The sequence below is a fragment of the Elgaria multicarinata genome, chromosome 6, assembly GCF_023053635.1.
Source record: "Elgaria multicarinata webbii isolate HBS135686 ecotype San Diego chromosome 6, rElgMul1.1.pri, whole genome shotgun sequence".
In the NCBI taxonomy this organism is placed as follows: Eukaryota; Metazoa; Chordata; class Lepidosauria; order Squamata; family Anguidae; genus Elgaria; species Elgaria multicarinata.
The window spans coordinates 55,366,110-55,391,046 of record NC_086176.1 but is presented as its reverse complement, the minus strand read 5'-3'; the positions used below and the strand labels follow the sequence as shown (position 1 = coordinate 55,391,046).

Genomic DNA, 24,937 nt, shown 5'->3' with positions numbered 1-24,937 from the left:
GTTTAGGAGCAAGATGTTAATGAATCAATATTTTTAGGTAAATGCTTTTAAATGTTAATTTTACAAATGCTACAGAAATTGCTTTATTTTACTGTCTCTGAAGAGAAATAGCTGTACAGCAAAGCTATGCACCTAGGTATTTTTCTCTCTTGACCAATACTGTTCAAGGGGTAAGAGCAGGTGGCTTTATGACCCTTATTACACTTCTGGATTGCAAATAGCATATACAAGAAGCTGTGGTATATGTTGCTGTGTGTGTGCATTGCATATATTTATCACTAGATTGTACCTTTGATCATGGAAACACTAACCCCTCCATCACACAAATTTTTATCATTATGTAGCTCTTATTAACAAGACAGAGTGTACCACTATGGGCCCCAAGCAAAGAGCTTCTAATTCTTATACAATTATACAATATGCAATTTCTTTTCAGTACAGTTGGGATCCCTTTTGGATTTAATTTTTTTACTTAATAGTGGACCATCTTGCCTCCCCACTTCCAGCCACCTTGTAAATATAAAGATTTTTAAGGATATTACAATTATCAACTCACCCACCCACCCCCGACACACCTGTAAAGAAAACACTCCCCGCCCTCGCGGTGCTTAGGGAGCAGATTTAACAGCCCAAGCCCATAAATGTCGACTCAGAAGTAAGCCCCATTGAATTCAATGGGCCTTAGTCTCAGGTAAGTGAGTATAGATGCATGACACCAAGAAAACCCTTGTTATTTTTAGCCATTTCTTTTAGATGTTGGGCCCGCCAGAATGATTTGCACCCAAAACAATAAGGGGTACAGGCAGGCAGGCAGGCCGCCCCCCTCCCATGGAATTGAATGCCCCTCCCACCCCTTTGCGGAAGCTCCTCCCCCTCCGTGTGTGACGCAGTTTCCGGTGGGAAGTCGCGGCGTTGGGTGGGGGCAGGTTGCTGCTCTTCTGGAAGTCACGTGTCCCGGGAGGGCTTTGGGGGAACGAGGAGGAGCGGCGACGCCTCCGAGAGCAGCTGCGGCGCTGAGAGCCTCTCTCTCTCGCCCGCCCTCCTTCCTTCCTTCCCTCCCCCTTCCCCGCGCTCTCCCTCGCGCGTCGCCTGGTCCTCGCGACGGTGGCAGCAGATGAAGGAGCCGGCGGGAGGCCGCCCGGAGCCCCTGCCTCGCCGCCTCCGTCGCCTCCGCTCGGGCAAGATGGGAGCGAAATGAGCCCCGAGCCGGAGCCGCCGCCGCCTCCTCCGCCTCTTCCTGCTGTTCCAGCCTCGGCCCGGGAAGCGGAGGTGGTGGCCTTGACGGTGGCGGCGGTGGTGGACGGCGAAGCAGCGGCAGCAGCGGCGGCAGCGAGTGGCGGTAAAAAGTGGGGCAGCCGAATCATGCTGGTGAGGAGAATCGGCCTCAAGCCGGGCGGAGGCACTTCGGTGAGTGTCCCGGAGAGGGCTCGGCTCCCCGGGGTGGGCCATCGGCGGCCGCCCGGGCAAGGGGCCGCTCTCCTCGCCTTCCCTCCATCCCTCCAGCCGCCGCGGGTCGGGAGGCTCCTGCCCGCCCTCGGTTGCCCCGCGGGGCTTCTTCGCGGCCGGTCCCCGGGATTTGCCTCCTCCCGTGCAGAGGCTGGGCGCGCGCGCTCTTCCCGCTCCGGGCTCTGCGCGGAGGGCGCGTTGTACCTCGGTCCAGCCTCCTTGACATCGCCACCGCGCTTGGTCTGCCTTCTCCTACCTCTCCATGGGGCCTGGTTGGATTTGGGGGCCTGGCTGGATTTGGGGGCCTGGGCGGTGATGGAGGTGCGCGCCCTCCTTGGCGCCTTGTGGCTCGTCAAAGCCTGACCGATCCTATTGGGGCATCAGGTTTCGTGTGTTGGATACATCTCTGGAAGTAGGACTCAAGCCCACAAAAACTGAAGTGCCACAAGATTTTGTGGGTCCTCTTCTCCCCCCCCCCCGCCCTTCCAACAGACTAACACAATGTTGTTTCCTTCTTCATGATGATTGATTGTATGTGTTTTAAGGCTTGGCCTTGCACAGGAAACGAAGTTTACCCTTGAGCCCTGGTGTTTATTCTCACTATATAAAGCAAGATGCCTAAGGAAGGGCTTTCAGAGTTTACAAATGCCTTATCAACCTTTCCATCTCCTCTAAGAGGTTCACTACTGTATTTACCGCTTAAGATTGAAGAGGTTTTTTTAAAGGATGGAATCTTATGCATACATATATATATAAGGGAGCAAATTCTAGGGAATTTAATGGAGCTTATTAGTAACCATGCATTGGAGCATGCTGCATGATTCTTGTGAAGTCTTAACCTGAAAACATCCTGGAACTTCATCTTGAAAGTTAAACTAGAAATCGATTGTCTGCCTGTGTGTTTTATTGTGTAGCAGTCAAGCAGTGTGCTATTCCTTGCTTCTCTTTTCCAAATCTGTGATCACAGTCTTCACTTCTTACTATTAGGCTTTGTGGCATTTCCAAAGGCCCCTTTGAGGTGCCTTGTCTTAAGGAGATTTCATGTTCCAAGTCACATGCGAGAGGCTTCTTATTTCAGAATCTCCAACTCCCATCTCTGAACTTTATGAAACACGGGTTTCAGCATCTCACTTATTTTAAGCTGGAAGCCAAAGGCATACTACTAATTTTTAAAGTTTGAGCCCTAGCTGAGACGTAGGCTGACTTTCTTTGAGAGTGGCAGGAATTCCCTTGAATTGTAGAAGTTAAGCTCCTGACTTGCTTGTGAATCCTGAATAAAATGGCTTTTGGAACTAATCTGAACATCACTTGTACAACGTTTATTTTTTAATTTTTTATTACATTTTTATACCGCCCAATATCCGAAGCTCTCTGGGCGGTTCAATGTGGAATCTACTCTTATAATTTGTGTGGAAGCCGGTCATGCAATGTGTCATGATGTTTATGTTTGGTATACTGCGGGGGTGGGCAACTTGTGGCCCTCTAAATATTTTTGCCTACAACTCTAACTCCAGCCTGAATAGCCAATGGTGAGGGATGATAAGGAGTTGCAGTCAAAAACATTTGGAAGGGAGAAGTTGTCCACCCCTGGACACAATATGATTCAGCCCAAAGACGTGGAACAATTTCAAACTACTGCTGCACATCCCTCATTGGCAGTGCTGGATTTAAGGACAGGAAACCCAGGGATTGCTAGGAGTCTGTCTTTCAAGCTATCACTCAGTAGCTCAAACAAGTATTACAAGCAGTTTTTCACTTATAAAACTGGCATTAAAAATCTATAACAGCTATGTCCAATTCAACAAATGGTGTTCATGGAAGTGACTGTGATCAGATCCATACATACAAATTTATTGTCTGATTATGGATTGAGATAGGCCCATATTACATAGCATGCTGGATTGCCATATAGAAGCATTTTTCCAGTAGCTTCTGTGTTTGCGTAGTGTTTGTATTGGTAACCCCAAGACCCTACTAGTAATGCCGCTTTCTCCAACCTAGTGCACTCCTGTTGTTTTGGACTACAACTCTCATCATTCCTGACCATTGGCCATGCTGAATGGAGCTGATGAGATTGAACAGTACACTAGAGTAGTACTGCTCTGAATGTGGTTTTATTGAAATGAAGAAGTAGTGTAGCGTAGCATAGTTCACTGGCAACTGCTCATCACAGGTTTCCTTTAGCTCATGGATGAATTGTTCATGAATTGTTGCTTGACCTGAATTGTTGCTTGAACCTTAATGGTTGAATACAAGGCAGTGTAGATACATAGTGTTCCCTAGTTTTTAAATTAAATTAGAAACATCATTTCAGTGATACTATTTGTAGATCAATAGTTTTGATAACATATTATTACCTTGCCAAATTCTGAAGAGGAAATATTAGATATTAGCATAAAGATGACTATGAGCATAGGATTTTCCCAAGTGCTGTCACAGAAACGATTTGGTTCCAAATCATATTTGTTAAATTGCCAACTCTTGATACTGCTTTCAGTGTAATAAAGAATCTGCCATAGAGAAAATGAAATACTTGAGAGAAAATAGTGAGTAATTACTTTGTCATAAAACAAGATCTAGAGAACATCTAAAATATACAAATGATCACCATGTATTAGGCAGATTGGTAAATAATATGTTGTCTCTGCTGCTGCCCTACTAAAACAAATATTCTAGATCAAGGGTGGGAAACATACGACTTGCACACTGTATGCGCACACTCTCCTCGGCCTTTTTTTACAGCTCCCACAGCCCTATCAATGCCAACGTTTTGAGGTGTGGTGGCAGAAGGGCCCTTTTCCTTTTAAACAAGCACACACCCTCTTTGTTTTCAAGCAAAATCATGGCTTTTTTGTGGTCACACCAAAATTGGTGTATGCCAGTGTAGGCAAATGGGTTTCCAGACTCTCTGAAGTTGCTTGTTCCTATTCTAGATCATTTTGTGAGCTGATCCCACTTGTCAAAAATGGCTGACACCAGGAATTTCACTTGCAATTTGCATCAAGTTGTTATGTTTTATAACCTTCAGAGGCAGCAAATGGAACGTCTCTTCACGACAGTTAAACATCCGTGTGAAACCTAATTCTACAAATTTATAATTTCTTGTATATATTTACAGTAGCTCTTAAATAAGATGCAGAGTGTGGCAGGCTAAATGAAGAGATGGGAGAAAGGCAAGCTGTTACTACTGTCTCCACCAGCTGTTAACTGTTGCCACCACAAGCTGTGAAATAGTGAGCTGGTTTTGAATGTTAAAACAACTGTGTGTGCTGTCACAGCAATGTCAAAACTTGCTGTGAGTGTGCAAGTGCTAGCACACACTCCATCCCTGGGTTGTTTAGCATTATGTGTGAATCAAGAACTCTGGCTTGTCATGGGAGAGACATGCAAAGGGTTAGAAATCAGAGTTAATGGAGCATCCCTGGTTTTTTTAGCCGCTGCTTCTGCGCTCATAACAACCCTGGACTTTAAAAAGCTCTGAGTTACCATGACACCCAAACCGGTCCACTACATGGTGGATTCTTTTTGGATAGCGAAATGCTGTAGACGCAAGTGTTTTTCTTTCACATTAATCTTATTTGTAGTATTAGGAAGAGGGAAAATGAATGGAATTTGAGAAAGGTATATAGATTGTATCCAGAATTGCTATTCCGTAGATGGCAGTAATTTCATCAGTGGAATAGGAAAGGGGTGATTCCCCAAGATAGATTGATTTAAATCAAGGAGATTTACATCAATGATTTAAATCAGCAAGAGAAAAGTTCTCTTTAAATCAAATTTCCCATTGAAACCTTTTCATATATTTCCCAAATACTGGTGGAAATGGGGCCACTAAACCATGTTAATTTACAAGTTAACAGAGTATTATTTACACTGTTGCGTAGCTGAAGTATAGAATACAGGAAGATTCACACTGGGTAATTTTGCCATCTCTTTTTCATGCCAGCATTGCTCTTTTCTGCTTCACTGTCTTGGCCCAGCCTCAACACCACAAAAATAAAGTAATAAAAAATAAATGCCCATGACTGAAAGGTTAAAGTGAGATTTTATAGTTACTGGGCAGTCTGGAACAGTTTATTTTTATCTGATGAAAATGAAACATCTATGTTTGATCGGTAAAGTGCAAATATTCATATTTGAAGAATGATGAGATTGGTTCTTTCCAACTTCTTTTAATGTTCTGTTAATTTAGAGATTAATTGTACAGCTAAAATGCCTATATCCAGGTGATTTAATGTTAACCTATTTATTATTGTAGTGCAACTGAGTTTACATTTTCTTTTTAAAAATCTGATTAATTTTTTTAAAAAGCCATGTTTCTGATATATGTATTTTAAATGATTGATTTGCGTCCATCTTGCTATATTGTCTTTCTCTTACTCATTCCTTTTCCTTGTTTGGCCCAGCTCTACCATTGCATAAGCACACGGCAACAAACCTTTGCACATGACTTTTGTCAGAGAAATAGAAACTAAAAGCCTAGAACTTCCAAAAAGCAAGGGTTGGTGGACAGAGCCGTTTTTATGAGATGAAAAACTGAAATGAATATCCATGTTTGATGGTTAGGTAATTCAATGGGTCTGAGTGCGAAAGAGCCATTAAGGTCATAATCCTATGCATGTTTAGATGTTAAAAAAAAAGTCCTGCAACTCCTACAATGCAGGCTGGGGGATGCTGGGAGTTGTAGGACTATTTTTTTCTGTCTAAACATGCATAGAATTGTGCCCTAATTCATTTTTGTAGGATGATATGTGTAGGTTCAGTATGTTTATGATGAGATTCAATTGTAACTGTTATTTTTTAAATGAGAGAATTTTTTTAGTATTTTATTTAGATTTTTTAAAAGTATTTTACTTTTTACCAGCAGTACGGTTTTCCTTTGCGCTCTGCACATGTATTCAAAATATGCTGAGGAACAATGGGAAACCTTCTGGAGCAGATTTTTGGACAGCCGGGATGTAGCAGGGGAGAGGGAGAAAGCATACTTCCGCTTGCACAACGTTGTATTTAACCTATGTTTTGAAAGGTTTATTTTGGGAGAAGCAGAGTAATACTGACAAGGAAGTGCTAGTAGAAAGGAATGAGATTTTACTGTTTTGCTCTGCATTATTTCTTCAAGCCATCCATCCCCATTACTTAGATTTGGAGCCCCTTTGGGATTATGATAGACATGAGTTTGTGAAATAGTCGTAGATTTTCTGAGCCCAGAGGATAGAGTTGGGTATTAAAAAATTGAACATTTAAGATTGCACACAGATTGATTATTAGATTTTGCATTGCCTGCTCCTTGAAGTAACTCATAATTTGCAAAAACACACACAAAAAACTTTTCCTTTCACCATTCTAATGCTTCTGTACCAGCTTAAATAAACTGAAAGCTTAGTTAATTGAATAGATTGAATAATTGCACATAAAAATGTCTGCCACTGGCACACATACCAAGAAAGCTCTTACTGGTACAAGTTTTAATGAGCTTTATATGCTGAAGCATTTAATTTTGTCAAAAGAAAATACTGTGAATACCATATAAGTGGTCTGTGACTCCACTGCTGAGCGTTTTGTCACTTTTGCTGACTGTAGCATTCTACGTGGTCAACAGGAGATGATTATAAAGGCATATCAATTTATCATTCATGAAACATATAAATTTATCATTCATGAAAAATAAAGTAATGGCTGAAAGGAAGCATTCCAGAAGCTGTTCAATTTCATATGCCAAACTGGCTGGGAATGGTGGGAGTTGCAGTCCAACATATCTAGAGGCACCAGGTTGGGGAAAGCTACAGTTGATTATTAGAACAGCTCTTAGGGCAGTATCCAATGTTGCCACAGTGCTATGGTAAGTCTGTGCTAGGGCATAAGAACATAAGAATTTCCTTTTGCAAATGCTAATGATGTTGCAGTAGTGTTCGTTTACGCTAGCTCAATGTCATTCATGCTGTGACAGCATTAGATCCTGCGCTTAGTTGGTATTTTATAGAGTAGATCTACATAATAACATATGGTTAATATAGGGTTAATTTTATTTTATTACACCTATAGCTCACCTTTCCTTCAAGTAGCTAAGGTTGTCATGCATAGTTCTTCCCTCCCCCTTTCCATTTTATCCCTACAACTACCCTGTGAGGTAGGTTAGAGCTCATGACTGGACTACAGCCATCCAGTCCTAGGCCAACACTAAACCACTGCACCACTCTGGCTCTCAAATTAATAACTCTCATTAGTTTAATAAACTGTATACTTTGGGCAGTGTTCAATGCAACACAAGCATTAATGTAAATAATGGTGCACTAGTATAAGGGACCGCTAGAGTAATGCCAGGAGTGGTAGCTGGCTTGATGGGTTTTCTGGGGAATCCCATTGCACTAGCCAACTCTATTTGCATTGTCCATAGTCTCTTACGCTAGCACAACATTGTTGGATATCACCCTTTGGTAGGGAGGAAACTTGCTCAGAAAGCTGAACAGTATATTTATTGCGGTGACTGATCCGATGTTTCAAACAGCTACTTCACAGCACTGTCCTAGGCATATGTCTAGGAAGTTCTTCTTGGAAGTAAATTCCACTGAGTGACTCACTCTAGTAAGTGTGTTTAAGATTGTGGCCTGAGAAATGTTAATCTATCAGTTTATAAAAACATGGCATTATTGAATGGGTGAGCAGAATTGGATCCTGCCCTTAGTTGGAATTTTTTATGTTCTCTGAAGTAAGTAAACCCTTTATGTTGATATACACTTTTCCCTATTTCTTCCCAAAGATCTTGGGGAATTCCTCACATTTTCCCTGAGGATTTGCTGAACTATCTTTAGGAAACAGTTTATTCCTTTTATTTTAGTTCAATTTGAGTAACCTAGGGTTTGGGTGGTATGTTAGAGTTTTAATGTCTGTGAGGATTTATGTAATTCATTTGTAAAATCTTGAATCAGAGAATGTCTTGATGCCCTACAGGAGAGGGTGGTTCTCCAGTAATTTTGCCCAAAGCTTTCATCATTTCACATCATTGGCTATGCTGGCCAGAGCTTATGGGAGTTATGGCCCTCCAGATGTTTTGGCTTTTCAAGTTAACAACCACTGCCCTACAGAGATCCAATTCAGCATGTTTGTTTTACTTGTATTTAGAAAACAAAGCTAAAAAAAGGTGCCCTATGTTAATTTGTGTCCCAGTACACCACAAATATTTGACTTGTAATATTTGAGGGGGAAATTAAAACAATGTGATTTAAATGTTATATTATGTAAAATATTTTTATTGGAACACATGTAAAATTTTAAAGACAGTACGTATTTCTCTTACGTTATTTATGTTTAGGGGGGACGACAAAGGAACTGAAAACTGTTGCCACACTAAGGACACAATTCTATGGATGTTTAGGCCTTAGCTAGACCTAAGGTTTATCCCGGGGTCGTCCCTGCCTGCTCCCGGGATATCCTGTGTGTCATTTACATGAACAGGGATGATCCTGGGATAAACCTTAGGTCTAGCTAAGGCCGTAGTTAGAAAAATATCCTGCAACTTCCAGCATTCCTCAGCCAGACATGTGGCAGGAGAATGTTGAGAGTTGTAGGATATTTTTCAGTCTAAGCATGCATAGGACTGCAGCCTAATTTAGTCGCCCAAAGAAATATGCATGATATGCTGAAAATCGCTCATATATTTCAGCAGATTTCAACTCTCTTCCACTAAGTTTTTTTGGAAACCTTTTGTTTCACTGTTATTATTTATTAGTTCCATTTCACTCTGAGACCTATATGTCAGTCTGTGACACATATGTATTCTCTCACATACTTGCCAAGGATAATCAAAATTAAACCATTAGTTACATCTTTGAAACTGCCAACTTTGCTTAATATTGTGTTTGCCATTAGTATGTATGGATTTTATTAATAAACTTATAAAGTGGAAAAATGAAATTCTGGAAAATTTAGTGCCTCACATTACTTTTTGTAGGAGAGCCTTAATTATAAAAAAAGTTGAGAGAGAAATATAGAAAGAATTGATGTACTATTGCTGCACTAATTGGCATGTAGCCTGCAGCAGTATTCTTGCTTAATGTGAGCGCTTAACTCTGATTGATTTGACAAAACCCCCACTGGCTGTGTGTTTAAATGTAAACAGAATGTTGCCTTGCCTTCTACCATTCAAAACATTGTTTACAGAAGCAAGTTTCTATGAATTGTACTGTATTAATATTGTTCTTTTCTTAACAGCAAGGTATTGGTCGACCAAGCGTGTACCATGCAGTTATTGTCATCTTCCTTGAATTCTTTGCTTGGGGTCTGCTCACAACACCCATGCTCACAGTAAGTTTGCTAACCTGGAGATTTTCAGTCAGCGGTGACAATATTAACTACTTTCGGAATTTCATATGCTTTTTTTAGTTTGTGCTGATTTGCAGCAATGCTTTGGAAATCTGAGATGTATCAGTCAGTGAGAATCTCTTTAACTAGTGGCATTAAGCTAAAAAGACCCCAAGTCTACATAAACAGGACTGATCTTTATAGTGCACATTGCTACATGCTTGAAGAAATGATCTATACAGTGAAATTTCATATACAAAGTAGTATGTAACTAGTTTCCCCTGTCTTGAAGTCTAGGACAAACAGTAATACATTGCAGGTAGAGGTAAAATAGCAGGGTCCTCTCTATGGGTGTAGCTGAATCCAACAGTCATTTGGCTTATCCCCTCCCAGTGCTATCTCCTTCTGCAGTCATGACACCTGCGTTAGAGGGAGAAGTCAGTGAGGTCCTCTTCATCACCTTGGCTGAGACCAATTGCATTTGGTTCCTCCCTGCTCCAGAACTGTCTCCAGCTGCTATACCACTTAGTCACTAAGTGAACCAGAACTGTTGAACCTCTTTCAGCCCAAGGTCCAAATTCAATTTCCTAAGAAACTGTTGGGGATCACATTCCAGTGGTGGGCAGGACTGAAGGAAAAGGGATGGGGCAATAGTACCATCATATTTTAGCCTGAAGGTTTTACTGCCAGTAGCTTAGCCCTAGGAGATACATTTCAGCCTTTTGGAAATGGGGGAAATGCTGCAAAAGCTGGGAAACCACCAAATGGTTAGGGAAAGGGGCCTGGGCTAGGCCAAGGGGGCATGGCCATCGGGGGAACCCCAGAGGGCCCACAGGTCTGAGGTTCAATACCCGTGATGTAAACATTATGTAAGAATTGCAGCCTGATTTTCCTTCACTCCCTTTTGCATTGTATTAATTAGATTGTAAGCCATTATTTTAAATTGTTAACCACCTTGAGTGCACTGGCAGAAATGCATGATATTAATAGAGTAAACTGACACAGTAGGTAAGAGTAGGAAACACAATGATGACAGAAACTGGCCAAAGTCAGTTAAAACCCATGAAAGAGCTTGGAACTAGTCTGCACTGATTTGAAAAAGTGCTTTGGAACCAGGATATATGTATTTTGGGCAATGTTACTTAGTACTGTGTTTGACCCAGCACTTTTCATAGGATTAGGTTAACCCTCCAAAATGAAAACCAAGAAAGCGTTGGCTTTAAAGTAGAGCTCAATATAAATTTTTGCTGCATTTACCACTGGTAATCTTGTTATACTCCAAAGGGACAGAGGGCTTGTATGCTGCTCTCCAGATGTGTGGTGTAGAGTTACATCTGTTCTTCTTTCCCTGAACTTGGCAATTTTAACATCAAATACCAGTTGTACCTCCATTTTGATAGGGAAAACATCATCTATATATCCTGGATTTTAATATTGCTTATTGGATTCTTGCTATTGGTAGTACTGCTAAATGTTGGAAGCCTGAACAGTTCTGAACCAACTTACAGGTCTTCTGTTCAAGCATTCTCATATGAACATAATTTTCACAGTAAATTGTGGAGTGGGAGATGTTTTGGATACATAATAGAACATGTAGTACAATGGAAGTATACTTGTAGCTTCACGCTGAAGAAAGATTTCTTAATGTTTCACTTTCTAGTTCACTTTCACTTAAGTTCTTGTTTTCTGGTAAATTGTAACATTTGAAGGACAGGAATGATGTGTGCAGCATTAACACTGAGGGAGGCGCAAAGAACTCTGCACACATGAAGAGCTTTCTAATGTCCTTTTGGATATTATAAGTAGATTTAAATTGTTGAAGGATATATGAACACGCAGGCAGGTCTTAGGTTGCTACTGAAAAATGCATAACCCCCTTGCAAGATCATATTAATACACTCAACCTTCAGGTTTTTTTCTCAGAGCCTGCTACTTTCTATTCATCAGATCACTACTGCCACATTTTTAGAAATTCAGGAAGAATATATTTAAGTAACAGCCCCTTTGTGTCCTAATTGAATGGAGAAATAGCCTTTATGTGAAAATTGCACAGCTGTTAAAATCATTAAAGCTAGTTTGGGCAAATATTGAAACTATATGCAGCTGTTTTGCCTTGGATATTCAGTTAAGATGAGGCTTGGCTGATCTACGTCTCTGTGTCTCGGTCTCTTTGAGTGTTTGTACGTGTATACACGCACACAGCCATACTGAGTCCTATAACAGAAGTGATGGCATCCTGGATGGCTCAGTCATCAGTGGAGTTCTGCTGGCATTGGAGAAAGGAGGCAGGGTGGCAATTTTCTCTCATTCCTGTTCAGCCCCTTGTTCCACCTCCCATGCCGTTCTGGAGGTTTGGGGGACCCTCTGGAACAGCCTGGGGGTAACACTGGGGGCTGCAGAGGGAACTGAGAACATGGCTGCCCCACCCCCTTCCTCCAGTGGGAAGCCTCTGCTGCATCCCTGTTCCTTCTGCAAATGGAAGGAGCCCTGGATCCAACCTTGTATTTAGTTTTTGCTATTGTTATATATATATATCTACGTTAATTGAAAGTTAGTTTGAATAATGAATGTTTCTTTCTAGGTCTTACGTGAAACATTTCCACAGCATACATTTCTAATGAATGGCCTCATTCAAGGAGTTAAGGTAAGAATGTTTTAAAGGGTCTGCTAAATATCACCTCTCTTACGTATTAATGGTTCAGGAACCTAATGGGCAGAATAGCACATTCTGAACTGGCAGTGTTCCCTGAGTTAAATTTTTCATGAAAGGAACAACACCACAGCAGGTTATGTCACAAAGAATTCAAGTTTATGAATTTAAAGAAATCACAGGTGTTTTATGTTAGGAAGGCTTCAGTCCTTCATGTATTTAAGTCCAATTGAGCTAGGTGGAGCTTACTTCTGAGCAAAATTGCTTAGCATTGCAGTAATAAATACTTGTGGGTAACACAGCTTTAAGATCGCACTCAGGCCTAGGCAAACACCTAATGTCAATAAACAGTATGTTGGAACCAGTTTGGTTTGAACTGGTAATTAACTTGATTATGGAGCAGAGGCCAAAAAAATCACTAATGAAGGATCAAATAGATTGAGATGAACTACATTTTTGATATTACTTATGAGCACATTGTATGATTGAATAATTGATATTAAACAAAAGGGACCAAATATGCATCAAGCTTGTTGCAATCTAGTTTACTTAAGTCTGTACTTAAGTCTCTGTGTGGCCTTCATAAATATTTACAATTAAAAAACAACAACAGCAAGAAATACAGTTACTGTGATTATTCCATAAAATAACATTTCATACTTTGAGGAAGGATAAGAATTAAAATGTGAAAGCCGGAGAGGAAGATTCGTTTGAGAATCTAATTTTGATGATATGATGCAAATAATGGTTGGGTCCAGAGATCCTGTGAGCAGGGGATAGGGTGATTGTCCTCTTCCCCGTGAGGCCTCTAAAAATCTGCTCCCGAGGTTTGGAGGATCCTCCAGGACTCTTTGGTACGTGGTGCTGGAGGCTGCAGGAGAAAGGGGGGAATTGGCAAACAATCTCTGGTGCTCCTCCTCCTCCTGCTGCTGCTGGATCACAGTCCCTTCCCTGAACAGAAAAGAGCCTTCCATTTGTGGAAGGGCCTAGTCTGGATCCAAGCCAATATGTGTATGAGATGTTAAATGGAAGGTATGTTGAGCATTGAAATTGCAGATTTATCTGATGGAGGTTACATAGAAAACTTACAGAAAATGGCAGTTTAACTTTTGGGAATGTACCTGACACATTGCCAAGAAAATGAACCTTTGTATGGTAATAAGTGTCAGAATTTATGGAGAAAGATACAATTGTGGGTATTGTTTCTTTCATGCCAGTTGAATTCCCCTTCCCTGCATGCCTATGATATGATCTTGTAAGCCTATGCGGCAGGGTCTTGCTATTTACTGTTTTACTCTGTACAGCACCATGTACATTGATGGTGCTATATAAATAAATAATAATAATAATAATAATGGTCTGATTTCTCCCCTCCTTTTTGCAAACGCAGATTTCTGCATGTGTCCTGCAAACCCATCCTATAAGACAGCCTTCTCCAACCTGTTGCCCTCCAGATGTGTTGGCCATGATGTCTCGACATATCTGACGGGCACCATGTTGGGGGAAGGCTGCTATAAGGGGAAAAAGTTGTAGCTTTCAGAAACTGTCTGAAAGGAAGGTTTTGGTTTGAGTACGATAAAGGGGATCATTGAGCACAATAAAAGTTGAAAGCCTTGCAGGTGCTTTTCAAAAATACTCTTAGAAAAATTAATCCAAAGCACTGACAAATGAAAGTAGTCTGTGAATGGAGAGGGCATATGTGTTTTCTTAAGAACATAAAAGCCATGCTAGATGAGACCAAGGGTCCGTCTAGTCCAGCACTGTTCACACAGTGGCCAACTAGCTGTCGATCGGGGACCCATAAAGCTTTAGGGTGGATTCCTGCATTGAGCAGGGGGTTGGACTCGATGGCCTTATAGGCCCCTTCCAACTCTACTATTCTATTATGCTATGAAAGCAGGACATGGGTGCAACAGCACCCTCCTACCCATGTTTCCCAGCAACTAATATAAATAGGCTTACTGCCTCTGATACTGACATGTTGGCATTTAGGCAGCTAATATGTCAAATGGTTGGCTCCCTATGCTAGTTAAAGAAAGATGATGATGCAGGTTTTTCAGTGTGGACAACATCTTCCTAGTGGAAGAATTCTAGATGAAGTGCAAGTTGGTAAATACTTCTTGTGTGAATTGTAATTATCCAGTACAATATTATCTGTCTGTATAAAGTGTACTGCTATTTTGCATGGAGAAAATCCAAATTCTTCTGTTCAGAATAAACTGTGCAAAGATAACCAAAGTTTGAATGTTCAGATGTGATGGAATGCTTTGATAAAAGTTCTGGCTGTTGGAAGGTAAGGAAATTAATCAAGAATGAGTTGGATCCAGACTTCCTGTGAACAGAGTTCCGATCATGGTACACGCCCACTAGAAGAAGCAGGAGAGGTAATTTTCATTGATTCCCCCTGCATTCTGATATGTTCTCCAAAGTCTGCTCTGGAAGCTTGAGAGATGCTTTGGGAACAGCATGAGAGATGATACTGGGGACTACAGAGAATTGGTGAAAGTGCCACCTTCCCCTTTTTCTACCCAGAGCCTCTGCTGGATCTCTAGCCCTTCCATTCGCAGAAGAACAGGCCTCGATCCAACCATTCTAAAGAAGACATAATGCAGCTTCCTTTGACATTATACGCTCAGCAGCATTTCTCCTGCCCTCCCCACACTTAAAAGTGGGATATACGGCTAGTGGAGACCAAACAAATCTGTGCGGATATATAACAAACTAGGACTGTCTTTTGAAATCCAGGTATACTGTGTTTCCAAGTGGTCTCATAGATATCTTGTATTTGTTTGAGAGGAAGAGACTTTGGGATTGGGCTGTTGCTAGAAGCATGTGCCTAGGAATTAGAACTGTTGGAGGGCGTGAGACAGTTGATCTTGTTGTCTGAATAAATCATAGAATAATAGAATAGTAGAGTTGGAAGGGGCCTATAAGGCCATCAAGTCTAACTTGGTATGTATAACACTTAGGATTCTTAAATAGCAACTGGCATACATTGGTATGTATAACATTTAGGATTCTTAAATACCAGCATGTAAGAGTGTGGTATTGAACTTCTTAGCTGTATTTGATGGCTTCTTATGCTAAATAGAGAATTTAATTTGACCCTGTTCAAAATCATTAGTGTACTAGCATTTAGAGGAACCTTGAGACTGGCATTATGCTACTTAACTAAGAATTGCATGGTTTTCCTGCCAGACAATTACAATAATCTGGTATTGCAGCAATGCAGAACAGATTTGGCAGACTTTGTTCTTTAGTTGTCTGACAATTTCTCTCATGCTCCCCGTGCTCCAAAATGTAAGCAAATAAATGGCTGCTTTGTCTCCAGGGAGAATTTAGGTTGTTGTTCTGGGCTGAATGTATTTTTCATGTTGACATTCACCAGTTTTGTACTGAAAGGAAATTGTTCATCCTCCATCTTAAAACAGAAAACACAGTACAACAACTACAGCTGTAATTGTCTGAAATGAGGAGTTGAGAGGACATTTGGAAAACGTTATGCAGTTAAAGAAGATCTGGGGGTAACTATTAATAGTGGAAATTGAAGTGCCCTAATGCAGTGGAATGGCATACTTAAAGGAAAATCTGGGATAAGAGTGTTCATTTTTAGAGCTTCAAAATGAAATGTTAGGAATTAAATTGGATTAAGTTAAAAAACAAACAAACAAGTTTTAATGCAAATTAACTAGGTTTGCATAAAGTCCAAGCTCTATCCCTTGCCTGTAGGTCCCTGGGCTAGCCCTAGGGGGAGGGAGGCAGAATTCGCTTCCTTAGATGGGCATTGCATTATATCTCAGACATTGCTCAATGATGTAAATGACCTTGTCCTTTTTAAACCGGTATTATTTTATATGTGCCTGTCAACATGTCTTCAGTGGAAATGATGGACGAAGACTGTTTCAGCATGCCCCCCCCCTCCTGCGGAAGGGGAACAGAAGCACATAAATTAACATTGGGTATTTGTTTAGTTTGTTTACAAATCACAAGTCAAGTATGCTAAATCAGATCCAAGTCTATTTTAGAACATTGGGGTTTTTTTCTCTTCAGAACATGTTCAGATCCTAAATTTTCCAGGAAATTTCATTCATTCATCCATTAATTTAATTTAATTTATTATGTTTCTATAACACCCAATAGCCAGAGCTCTCTGGCCAGTTTACAAAGATTAGAAACCTTAAAAATACAGTATTATACATAATATAAAAACCATTTAGCTACAGACATAAGCAGAGTAGACACATGTACTCACACACATATCCAAGCAATACCCCCTGATTAAAAACCTATTGTATGCTGCCAAATGCCTAGGAGTAGCAACGAAAAGATAACAACGTTGGTGCCAGGTCGGCCTCGCTGGGGAGTTCGTTTCATAATTAGGTGGGCTGTCATTGAGAAGGCCCTCTCCCTTGTTGCCATCTTTTGAGTCTTCCTTGGAGGAGACACATGGAGAAAAACAGACAATGAGCATCATGTACAGGGAGGTTCGTGTCGTAATAGGTTCCAAGTCTTGTCAGTCTTTATAGGTCAAAACCAGCACCTTGAGTCAAGCTCAGAAACATAGGCAACCAATGCAAACAGGCCAGAATCAGTGTTATATGTTTGGATCTTCTTGTCCCTGGTATCAATTGGCCACTGTATTTTTGCACAAGCTGCAGCTTCTGAACCGTCTTCAAAGGCAGCCCCATGTAGAGTGCAATGCAGTAATCTAGTTTGGAGGTTATTGGAGTATAGGCGACTGAAGCCACCAACCAAAGTTGGTAGAGGACACTCTGTGCCATTGAGGCCACCTGAGCCTCAAGTGACAAAGTTGGCTCCAAGAGAAACCTCAAACTACGAATTTGCTTCTTCAAGAGGAGTGCAGAACAAGTTGAACACCCTCCATCTGGTCAGAAAAACCATCCAGTAACAGCATCCCAATCTTGTCTGGTTTGAGCTTCAATTTATTACCCTTCATCCAGTTCATTGTCGCAGCTAAGCACCAATCTAGCACATCCAGAGCCAAACCTGATGAAGATAAAAAGGAGAAATAGAGCTGTGCGTCATCAGCATTATGATGATGATACACTTCAAACCTCTTACTCAGCATTCATGTAGCTGTTAAAATAACATGGGGAATAAAATCAACTCCTGCAGAACCATGTACTGGAGAATCCATAGAGCTGAGCAATAATCCCCAAGCATCATCCAAGTAGGAGCGAAACCACTGCAGTGAAGTGCCTCCCACTCCCAACCTGGACAGTTGTCCCAGAAGGATATCATGGTTGATGGTATTGAAAACTGCCAAGAGATCAAGGAGAATCAACAAGGTAGAATTCCCCCTTGCCTCTCTCCTATCATAGGTGTTGTACAGGATGACCAAGGCTGTTTCCTTGCCAAACCCAGCAGGGAAATAATGTCACTGATTTCTTATGGGAAATGACAGCTAAAATTCTCTGTTTATCACATTGTACCAGGTAAAAGATCCATGCTTCAGTCAGTATGAAGTAGTCATACAAGTGGGGTGCTGTATGAAGATAATTCAGCACTCCATTATTAGTTTTGAGGGTATTATGTTCCTACTGATAAATTGGATGGATCTGGACTAAGCCCAGATTCACCTGCCAGATTTGGATGGTCTGGTTTTTCTAGCCCCATTTTGGGGTCCGCATAAAGGCCAAGGATTCCAGAATGGGACTATTAGGTACCGGATAGAGGTCTTCTCAGTGGTGGCACCCCAAGTTGGAATGCTCTTCCTGAAGAGGCTCAGTTAGCACCTATGTTTGATGCCATTTTGGTGCTTGGCAAAGTCTTTATTTTCCCGGCTGTTTAACATTTATTTATTTATTTAATTAATTATTTATTTTATTTATTTATTTATTAAACTTATATACCGCTCCCATAGCCAGGGCTCTCTATATAATAATAATAACTAATTATTTTAGTCTATTTGCATGTTGCATATTTTTGAATAGTTTTAGGTTGTGACTGTATATTTTAATTATGTATGTTACTTTAAAACTTTGTACACTTTCCTGGAAGCATGTTAGGAGGATGTTGTAAATATGACTTCGACTACAAGATGTTTTACCAATCTTGGGGAGTGGGTGGGGGGAAGAGAGAAGTTTGGGCATCCAGCGCTTCCTCTTAATTTGTTTTTAATGAATCATTTCCAAACTGAGTGGAGGTTGGAGTGTTTCCTAGTTCTAGTTCAAAGTTATCCACATTATTGTTACACTAATTTCTTGAATAGAGTGAATTTGACTTCATGCGTATAGCGATCTGTAATCACTGTGACTTTTTTTTATTATTATTCTGACGCTCGAAAACACCAGTTCTAGTTGAAAGCAATTACATTCCTGCAGTGGTGTTGAACCTCAGGCCTGTGGGCCAAATCCCTATTGACCCTCCAGCGTTCCTCAGATGGCCCTGCCGCTTTTGCCTTGACTGCAGATTGCTTGGTGGTTTCCTGGCTTTTGCACACTTCTTCCTTGGGGGAAATCTGCCCCTTCTGAGGTCCCAATCTGGCCCTCCAAGGTTACCCAGATGGCCATTCTCTCTTCCCACGGCACCAATTCCTTTCCCCCAATCACTTGGTGTTTTTCCAGCTTTTCTGCAGTTTTTTTCATGCATACTAAAAGGTTGAAATGCCTGTCTTTTAGCTTAGTTACTGGCATTAAGAGTTTTAAGGTATAATGTGCTGAGTTTATTGGTGTGTGTTTTGTATTTTGGTCACACCCCTTTTGACTATGGCCCTGCCCACCACTGGAATGTGGTCCCTGTGAGCTTCTCTGAATGGTTCGGTCCTTGGGCTGAAAGAGTCTCTCTCCCCCCACCCCTTCTACTGAGATACATACTTCCATTGCAATGAACAACTGACCTACTTGTTTAGCATCTTTCTCTTTTGCCACTGCCATGGAAACACTCTCATATTGTTCAAGACTGTGTCCATGTTTCAAAGGAACTACTCCAGCATTTGTACAATATGGCTACCTAGCAAAGTACTCTGTGTGTGTGGAAAAATGTTTTACCTCTGTTCCTACTCTGGGTTATTTGGCCCTTTTAAATTGTGCTTTTAAGCAGGTGTTTCCCAAAATGTAACATGGTTATTACTGTATTGCTTAGATCTCCCACCCTGGTGCTCTTTAGATGTTTTGAACTACAAATCCCAACATTCCTGATCATTGACAACGCTAGCTGGGGCTGATGGGAAATGAAGCCCCAGATATCTGAAGGACACCAAGTTGGGGGAGGCGGCACTAAATATAAGAGCATCCAGAATGCACTGACTCCACTTCTGTTTCTTTCTTAGGGTTTTTTATCGTTCATGAGTGCTCCACTGATCGGTGCTCTGTCCGATGTCTGGGGAAGAAAGTCTTTCTTGCTTGTTACAGTTTTCTTTACTTGTGTCCCCATTCCACTAATGAAGATAAGTCCATGGTAAGTGGCACAAATTACAGTAGGGTTTTTTGGTGTACTAAAGAAACTAAAAGAGTGATCTCTTAGGAAAAGATAATTGACTAGAGGAAAGTGATTTTTCTCAAGGTAGGATTCAATTACTGCTGCTGTGTCCAAGTGTGTCAACTCAGTTGTTTTAATTGGATATCCAAAATGGAGTGCTTAATTAAAGGTGATAGAGTAGTTAAGTTGATGCTGCCTTACACTTTTGTAATGATCAAAAGCAAATGTCTCTTAATTTTGCAGGTGGTATTTCGCTATGATTTCTGTATCTGGGATTTTTGCTGTTACGTTCTCTGTGATATTTGCTTATGTAGCCGACATAACACAAGAACATGAGAGAAGCACAGCTTATGGACTGGTAAGACAATTTCTTGACCCAAGTTTTGAACTGTATGGCTTTGTAGATAGCTATGCTATCATATTAGCATTAATAGGATTCATTGTAATTTCTCATTTAAAAAAAACCTAAGTATGAATTTAACTTAGTACTGTTCAAGCAATATAATAGCTGTGTTTGAGTGAGGCGTCTTTAGGGTAGAGAGGATAGCCTCTCTTGCAACTATGGCAACCTCAGGAACAGGTGATCCACTGAAGAACAGAATCTTAGATTTCTTCGTCCCAGCCAAGAAACCAGAACGTGCACAGTATATGGTGCAGCAGTCATCTGTGTCAGGTGTAGGATATCCTATCTTAAGATACGCAACTGGAGCAGGTGACTTATTGGATTGATTACTGCTCTGATTCTTTAGGCAAGGCATAGTAGGAGTCTGGTTTAATAGTAATGGCTGATTCCTTCTCAGCTTGGTAGCTTAGAAAGGAAGAATGATCTGAAGACTTCTAATCTGACATATCCTAGTCACACTTCTTTGCTGAACTTGGCCTTCTGAATACTGGTTCCATCATGAATGTAGAAGGCACTGGGACAGTAATCTATCTTAGGCTATGTCTCCAGTTGATCTTTCTCTAGCCCTTGTCTCGTTAAAAAAATGTTTCCCCCTCTTGCAGCAACGTTGGCAGATGCTGCTGGTTTAGTCTTTTGCAGATGGAAACATCTAATGCTTTAGATGCTTTTCTTTGAGCTTTTGGAATATTTGACACTGCACATGTTTGCTCAAGTAGATTAGCAGTATATGTATTCATGAACAATGGCAGACATGTAATTTGCCACTTACCTGGTCTATGTAGTATCTCGTTGCTGATAAGTACTTCAGTTGTAAAGCATGCTGTGCTGTAGAAGGCATTCTAGGCGTATACCCAGAGATGCAGAACCTCCATCCTGTGAGTTGGTTTAGGTCCATGAGGACACTCCACCTGTTCTGCCATGCCTATGCTGAAGCCCTGTGCCCTCAGAGAAGGGAAAAGGAACAAGAGAGCAGCCTTAATGAGCAGTCCTTGAGGCACCAGCTCACTGGGCTTCACCCATCTTTCACCTTCCCTGAATGGGGATGACGGACTAAGCAAAGGTGTCTCAGCCTGGAGTTGGATCGGGCCCTTTGGGTTGCTCAGCTGATTGCTGTGGGTCAACTGAAGGGACCAAACTTCCATCCCCATTGTGGTGCACTGGGTAGGGAGGTTTAAACTCCAGTGGGGAAGAAAATGTCCCCCTCATCAATCTGTATGGATCAGCTGAGGTGGTGGTCTGGGAAGAGTGTCTGCCTCAGTGAATAGGGCGAATATGTGTGAGAATTGGGTTTGTGTGTAAGAATGGGGCAAGGGGACATGCCAGTGGTGGCTTCTGTCACAACTGGCATGTAGTTATTTATATTCTAGCCCGGGGCCAGTTTAGACCAAAAATAATTTTGCACCCCTGATCGTCCCAAGCCTGGATTGCTATTGGCTGTCAACATACCTATGATAGCCAGTGTTGACGTGGTCTTGTCTAGCGTGTGCACACTCTCTCTTTTGCCGTAAGACTATTTGACCTTTTAGACAGAAAAAAAAGCCTGAAAGTTGGATATTGAGCCTGACCAATATTGTAGTGGCTGCCACTACAGCTTCCTTTGTGCTCTCAGGTCCAAGAGGAGCAGCGATGCGGAACTGCTCCTCATACATGTCCTGCTTGAGCCCAAAAATCAGTGAAGTATCCTTAGTGGTGTATCCTCTTTAATTGTAATGCAGTTATTCAAGCCTTGACTCAAAAAGTGAAATGAAGTAAGAGATCCCCCCACCCCGAAAAAGGTGAGATGGTGACTGAGGTGATAGGGGCTCAGTCGTTTAGCTCTGATTATTACAGAGGGCACCATTGAAGGCTTAACAATGGCATTGCAAAATATCTGCAAACAGGGTTAGACTAGTTGCCTGAAATTGAGCCCATGATGGAATTTATGTTAGCATAATCCCCCCCACTACACACACACACACACATTCTCCAGTCTCAGGCCCTGCAGCAGATTTGTGTGACAGATGTCCCTTCCTGAGAAGCTAAACAAGCAAGGGCTATAAAGGATTAATATCAGCATCTGAAGTTGGTACTTGCATTCCTCTTTGTACCTACTGACTAAAAGTATATGGATTTAGAATGCCTATGCCTCCTTCTTTGAATAAAACTTAGAATAATGGATGAATTCCTACACTTTGCTGTGAAGGCAGTGCCTGGAGTAATTTACTCCTGCCAAGTTTCCTTTGCCGTGTACGTTGATTCAGTTGGAAAGTGATCTCTGAGTTACTGCGGTGATAATAACAGCAATTGGTATATGAAAAACGTTACATGGATCTTCTGAACTTGCCTTTATGATTGTCGGAAGCACTGCAGAAATGGAAGGCTTAGGGTTTTTATTTTGTTTTTGTTTTTTAAAAAAACTTGTTTCTCAAAAGTGGGAATAGTGGAAGTCTGTCTTATTTATTTATTTATTTAATTTCTATACTGCCCATTAGCCAAAGCTCTCTGGGCGGTTCCCTAGAAAAGAACAAACAGCTGCTAGTAGGGATAACTCTCGACCTTGAGTCTGTGGAAGGATTTTCTTTTCCTTCCCGTGTGAGAAAGTATGTTTGTCTTCCTGCCCCCAACCACTGGTGAGAAGCTGCCAGAAAGTTTCAGCACAGCTCCTAGCAGTACTAGAATGTTGTGTCATGTCTGGATGCCTAGCCCTAGTCAAAGACAGCTCCACGAAATAGTAGTACAGCACTTATTGTAACAGCCTTAATTGCCAAGACACAGTACTGTGCTTTCAATGATGCATTGAAGTTCTAGGGAGTCATTTCCCTTGCTACTTCATTAGTGCATAAGCACCATGGCAACTCTTCAAAATAGAGTACTTAAATGTCTGAAAAACACCTTTGTTAAAAACATATTGATGAAGTGTTAAACCATTGAGGTATTGGTGAAGGAAGTAAACTTGTATTAGAAAACTTTCATCACAACTTTAAAATATAACTCAAAATGTTTCCAAGACAGTTGAAACCAAAAAGGGCTACAAAGTCATTATCAGCCTTGCTACAAAGGTTAAATTCCCGAGTTTCCAATAATTTTATATGTCATTCAGTCATATTCAGAGAACAAAAGAGGCTTGTGTTGATTCTCAGATCAGCTTCATGGAGGAATCAAGTTTAGAACTTAACATTTCTACCCCCAGTGTTGGGAAAGCCTCAGTCAACAGCATCATCAAACTGGCCATCTACCAGCATGTCCTCTAGATGGCTCAAAGTCAGTGGTGCTACATGGTGCAAGCTTAGGTTGTACAAAGGCTTGTCTTGAATTGGACATAATGCCACTGGATTTTGATCCAAGAAACTTCTACAGTGCATAACATCTTCGAATCCATAAGGATTGTTATTGTTTTCACTTTTTGCCAGTTCTTTATTCCAGTCCTCTTCCTCATATTGAGTTGTAATTTTCATCTCAGGAAAAGCTGTATTGGTTGGCATGAATTAGAAGCCTTCGCCATCTAATTTCCAGTCTTCCAGGTCTGACTCCAACATCAATATCCTCAAGAGGGCTAGTCACTTTCTCCACTACACCTTCTCCCAAGCCCTTTCCAGAGCTCCAGCTGAAAATCTTCACGTTCCTTGCCACTTCAACTTGCTTCTGTTCAGCAAAGGAGGATCCATCAACCCTTATCCTCTGGTCTAGGGCTCACCCTGGATGTTCATGCGGCCTGGCCATCTCCCTCCCGGGCGACAGGGCTGCCCTCAGTCCTGCCCTCAGAGTCACCCCCACACGACCATCTTCTCCCTAAAGCAGCGGCAACACAGCTGCAACTCCATAGGAGGGCACGTGTGCCATTAGAAAACTTCACATTGCGGCTTGAAAGATTTAAAGATTTAGAAAATTATATGGTATTGCCATGTATTTGGCTGATAGATTCACAGACAGTTTTGGAGAAAGTTCAGTCTCTAGGCAAATTGCATTCCTTGATCCCTGTTGTGTAGACATCTTCTCTGGCATAAAAATATTTTCTATCCTTAAGAGAAGATGTGAAATGTTAGGGCAGCCATGTAAATCCTTTCTTGGATTGCTCTGTTTACCCAGCCATTCCTTCTGCTCCATGTGCCAGCTCCTCTCCAGCGTTAATTGTCTAGAGGCTGTGTGCTTAGTGGGTAAAGTTGAGCCACAGGGGCTAAATGCGTATTTTTTTCTTCCCATCCCTCCCAAATCCCTCTAGTGTTAAAGGTACTGACTTGCAAGAGAGAGCAGGGCTAGCCTCACGCAGCCTTTGAAGCTAAATCCTGCTAAAACAAAGTGCAGTCCTATGGTAGCTTCACATATTTCTATTGCCATAGTCCATGTGTCAAATTGCAGAAAACTAACTTGCCTTTGCATTGTTTTCCTGGCTGCTACAGGGTTAGAGTTAGGCATGTGCAACCTAAAGTGTTGCACAAAGTGTGTAGTACTATGTGTGTGTTTTTTAATGTTGATGTGAACCGCCCAGAGAGCTTCGGCTATTGGGCGGTATAGAAATGAAATAAATAAATAAAATTGATTCCCAGGCTTTCTATCATTTTTGTGGTCAGTATTCTCTAATTTGGCACAAGACCCTGCTCTGCCCCAAATACACAGCTTGGGCTTTTGGTCCAAATGTAATTTGATCCATGCTGCCACATGCCCCCTTAGATCTAACAGCGTTCAGATGACCCACTATGGGATATCATGATTCATAGTAGGAT

The 24,937-nt window shown here is 41.4% G+C and overlaps 2 protein-coding genes across 2 annotated transcripts in view; one reads left to right on the top strand and one right to left on the bottom strand.

The window, feature by feature from the left end:
- The first annotated feature begins 1,038 nt into the window (after positions 1 to 1,038).
- Positions 1,039 to 24,937, top strand: part of LOC134400828 (hippocampus abundant transcript-like protein 1) — a 38,985-nt gene continuing 15,086 nt past the window's right edge. The window contains exons 1-5 of the mRNA XM_063129436.1: positions 1,039 to 1,407; positions 9,655 to 9,747; positions 12,326 to 12,388; positions 19,686 to 19,813; positions 20,078 to 20,192. Coding sequence (XP_062985506.1) covers positions 1,195 to 1,407; positions 9,655 to 9,747; positions 12,326 to 12,388; positions 19,686 to 19,813; positions 20,078 to 20,192 — 612 coding nt within the window. The 5' untranslated portion in view covers positions 1,039 to 1,194. The remainder of the gene's footprint in view (positions 1,408 to 9,654; positions 9,748 to 12,325; positions 12,389 to 19,685; positions 19,814 to 20,077; positions 20,193 to 24,937) is intronic.
- Positions 23,420 to 24,320, bottom strand: COPRS (coordinator of PRMT5 and differentiation stimulator). The gene is given in 3 exon segments (XM_063128402.1): positions 23,420 to 23,750; positions 23,752 to 23,899; positions 24,299 to 24,320. Coding segments are annotated over 3 exon segments (501 nt in total).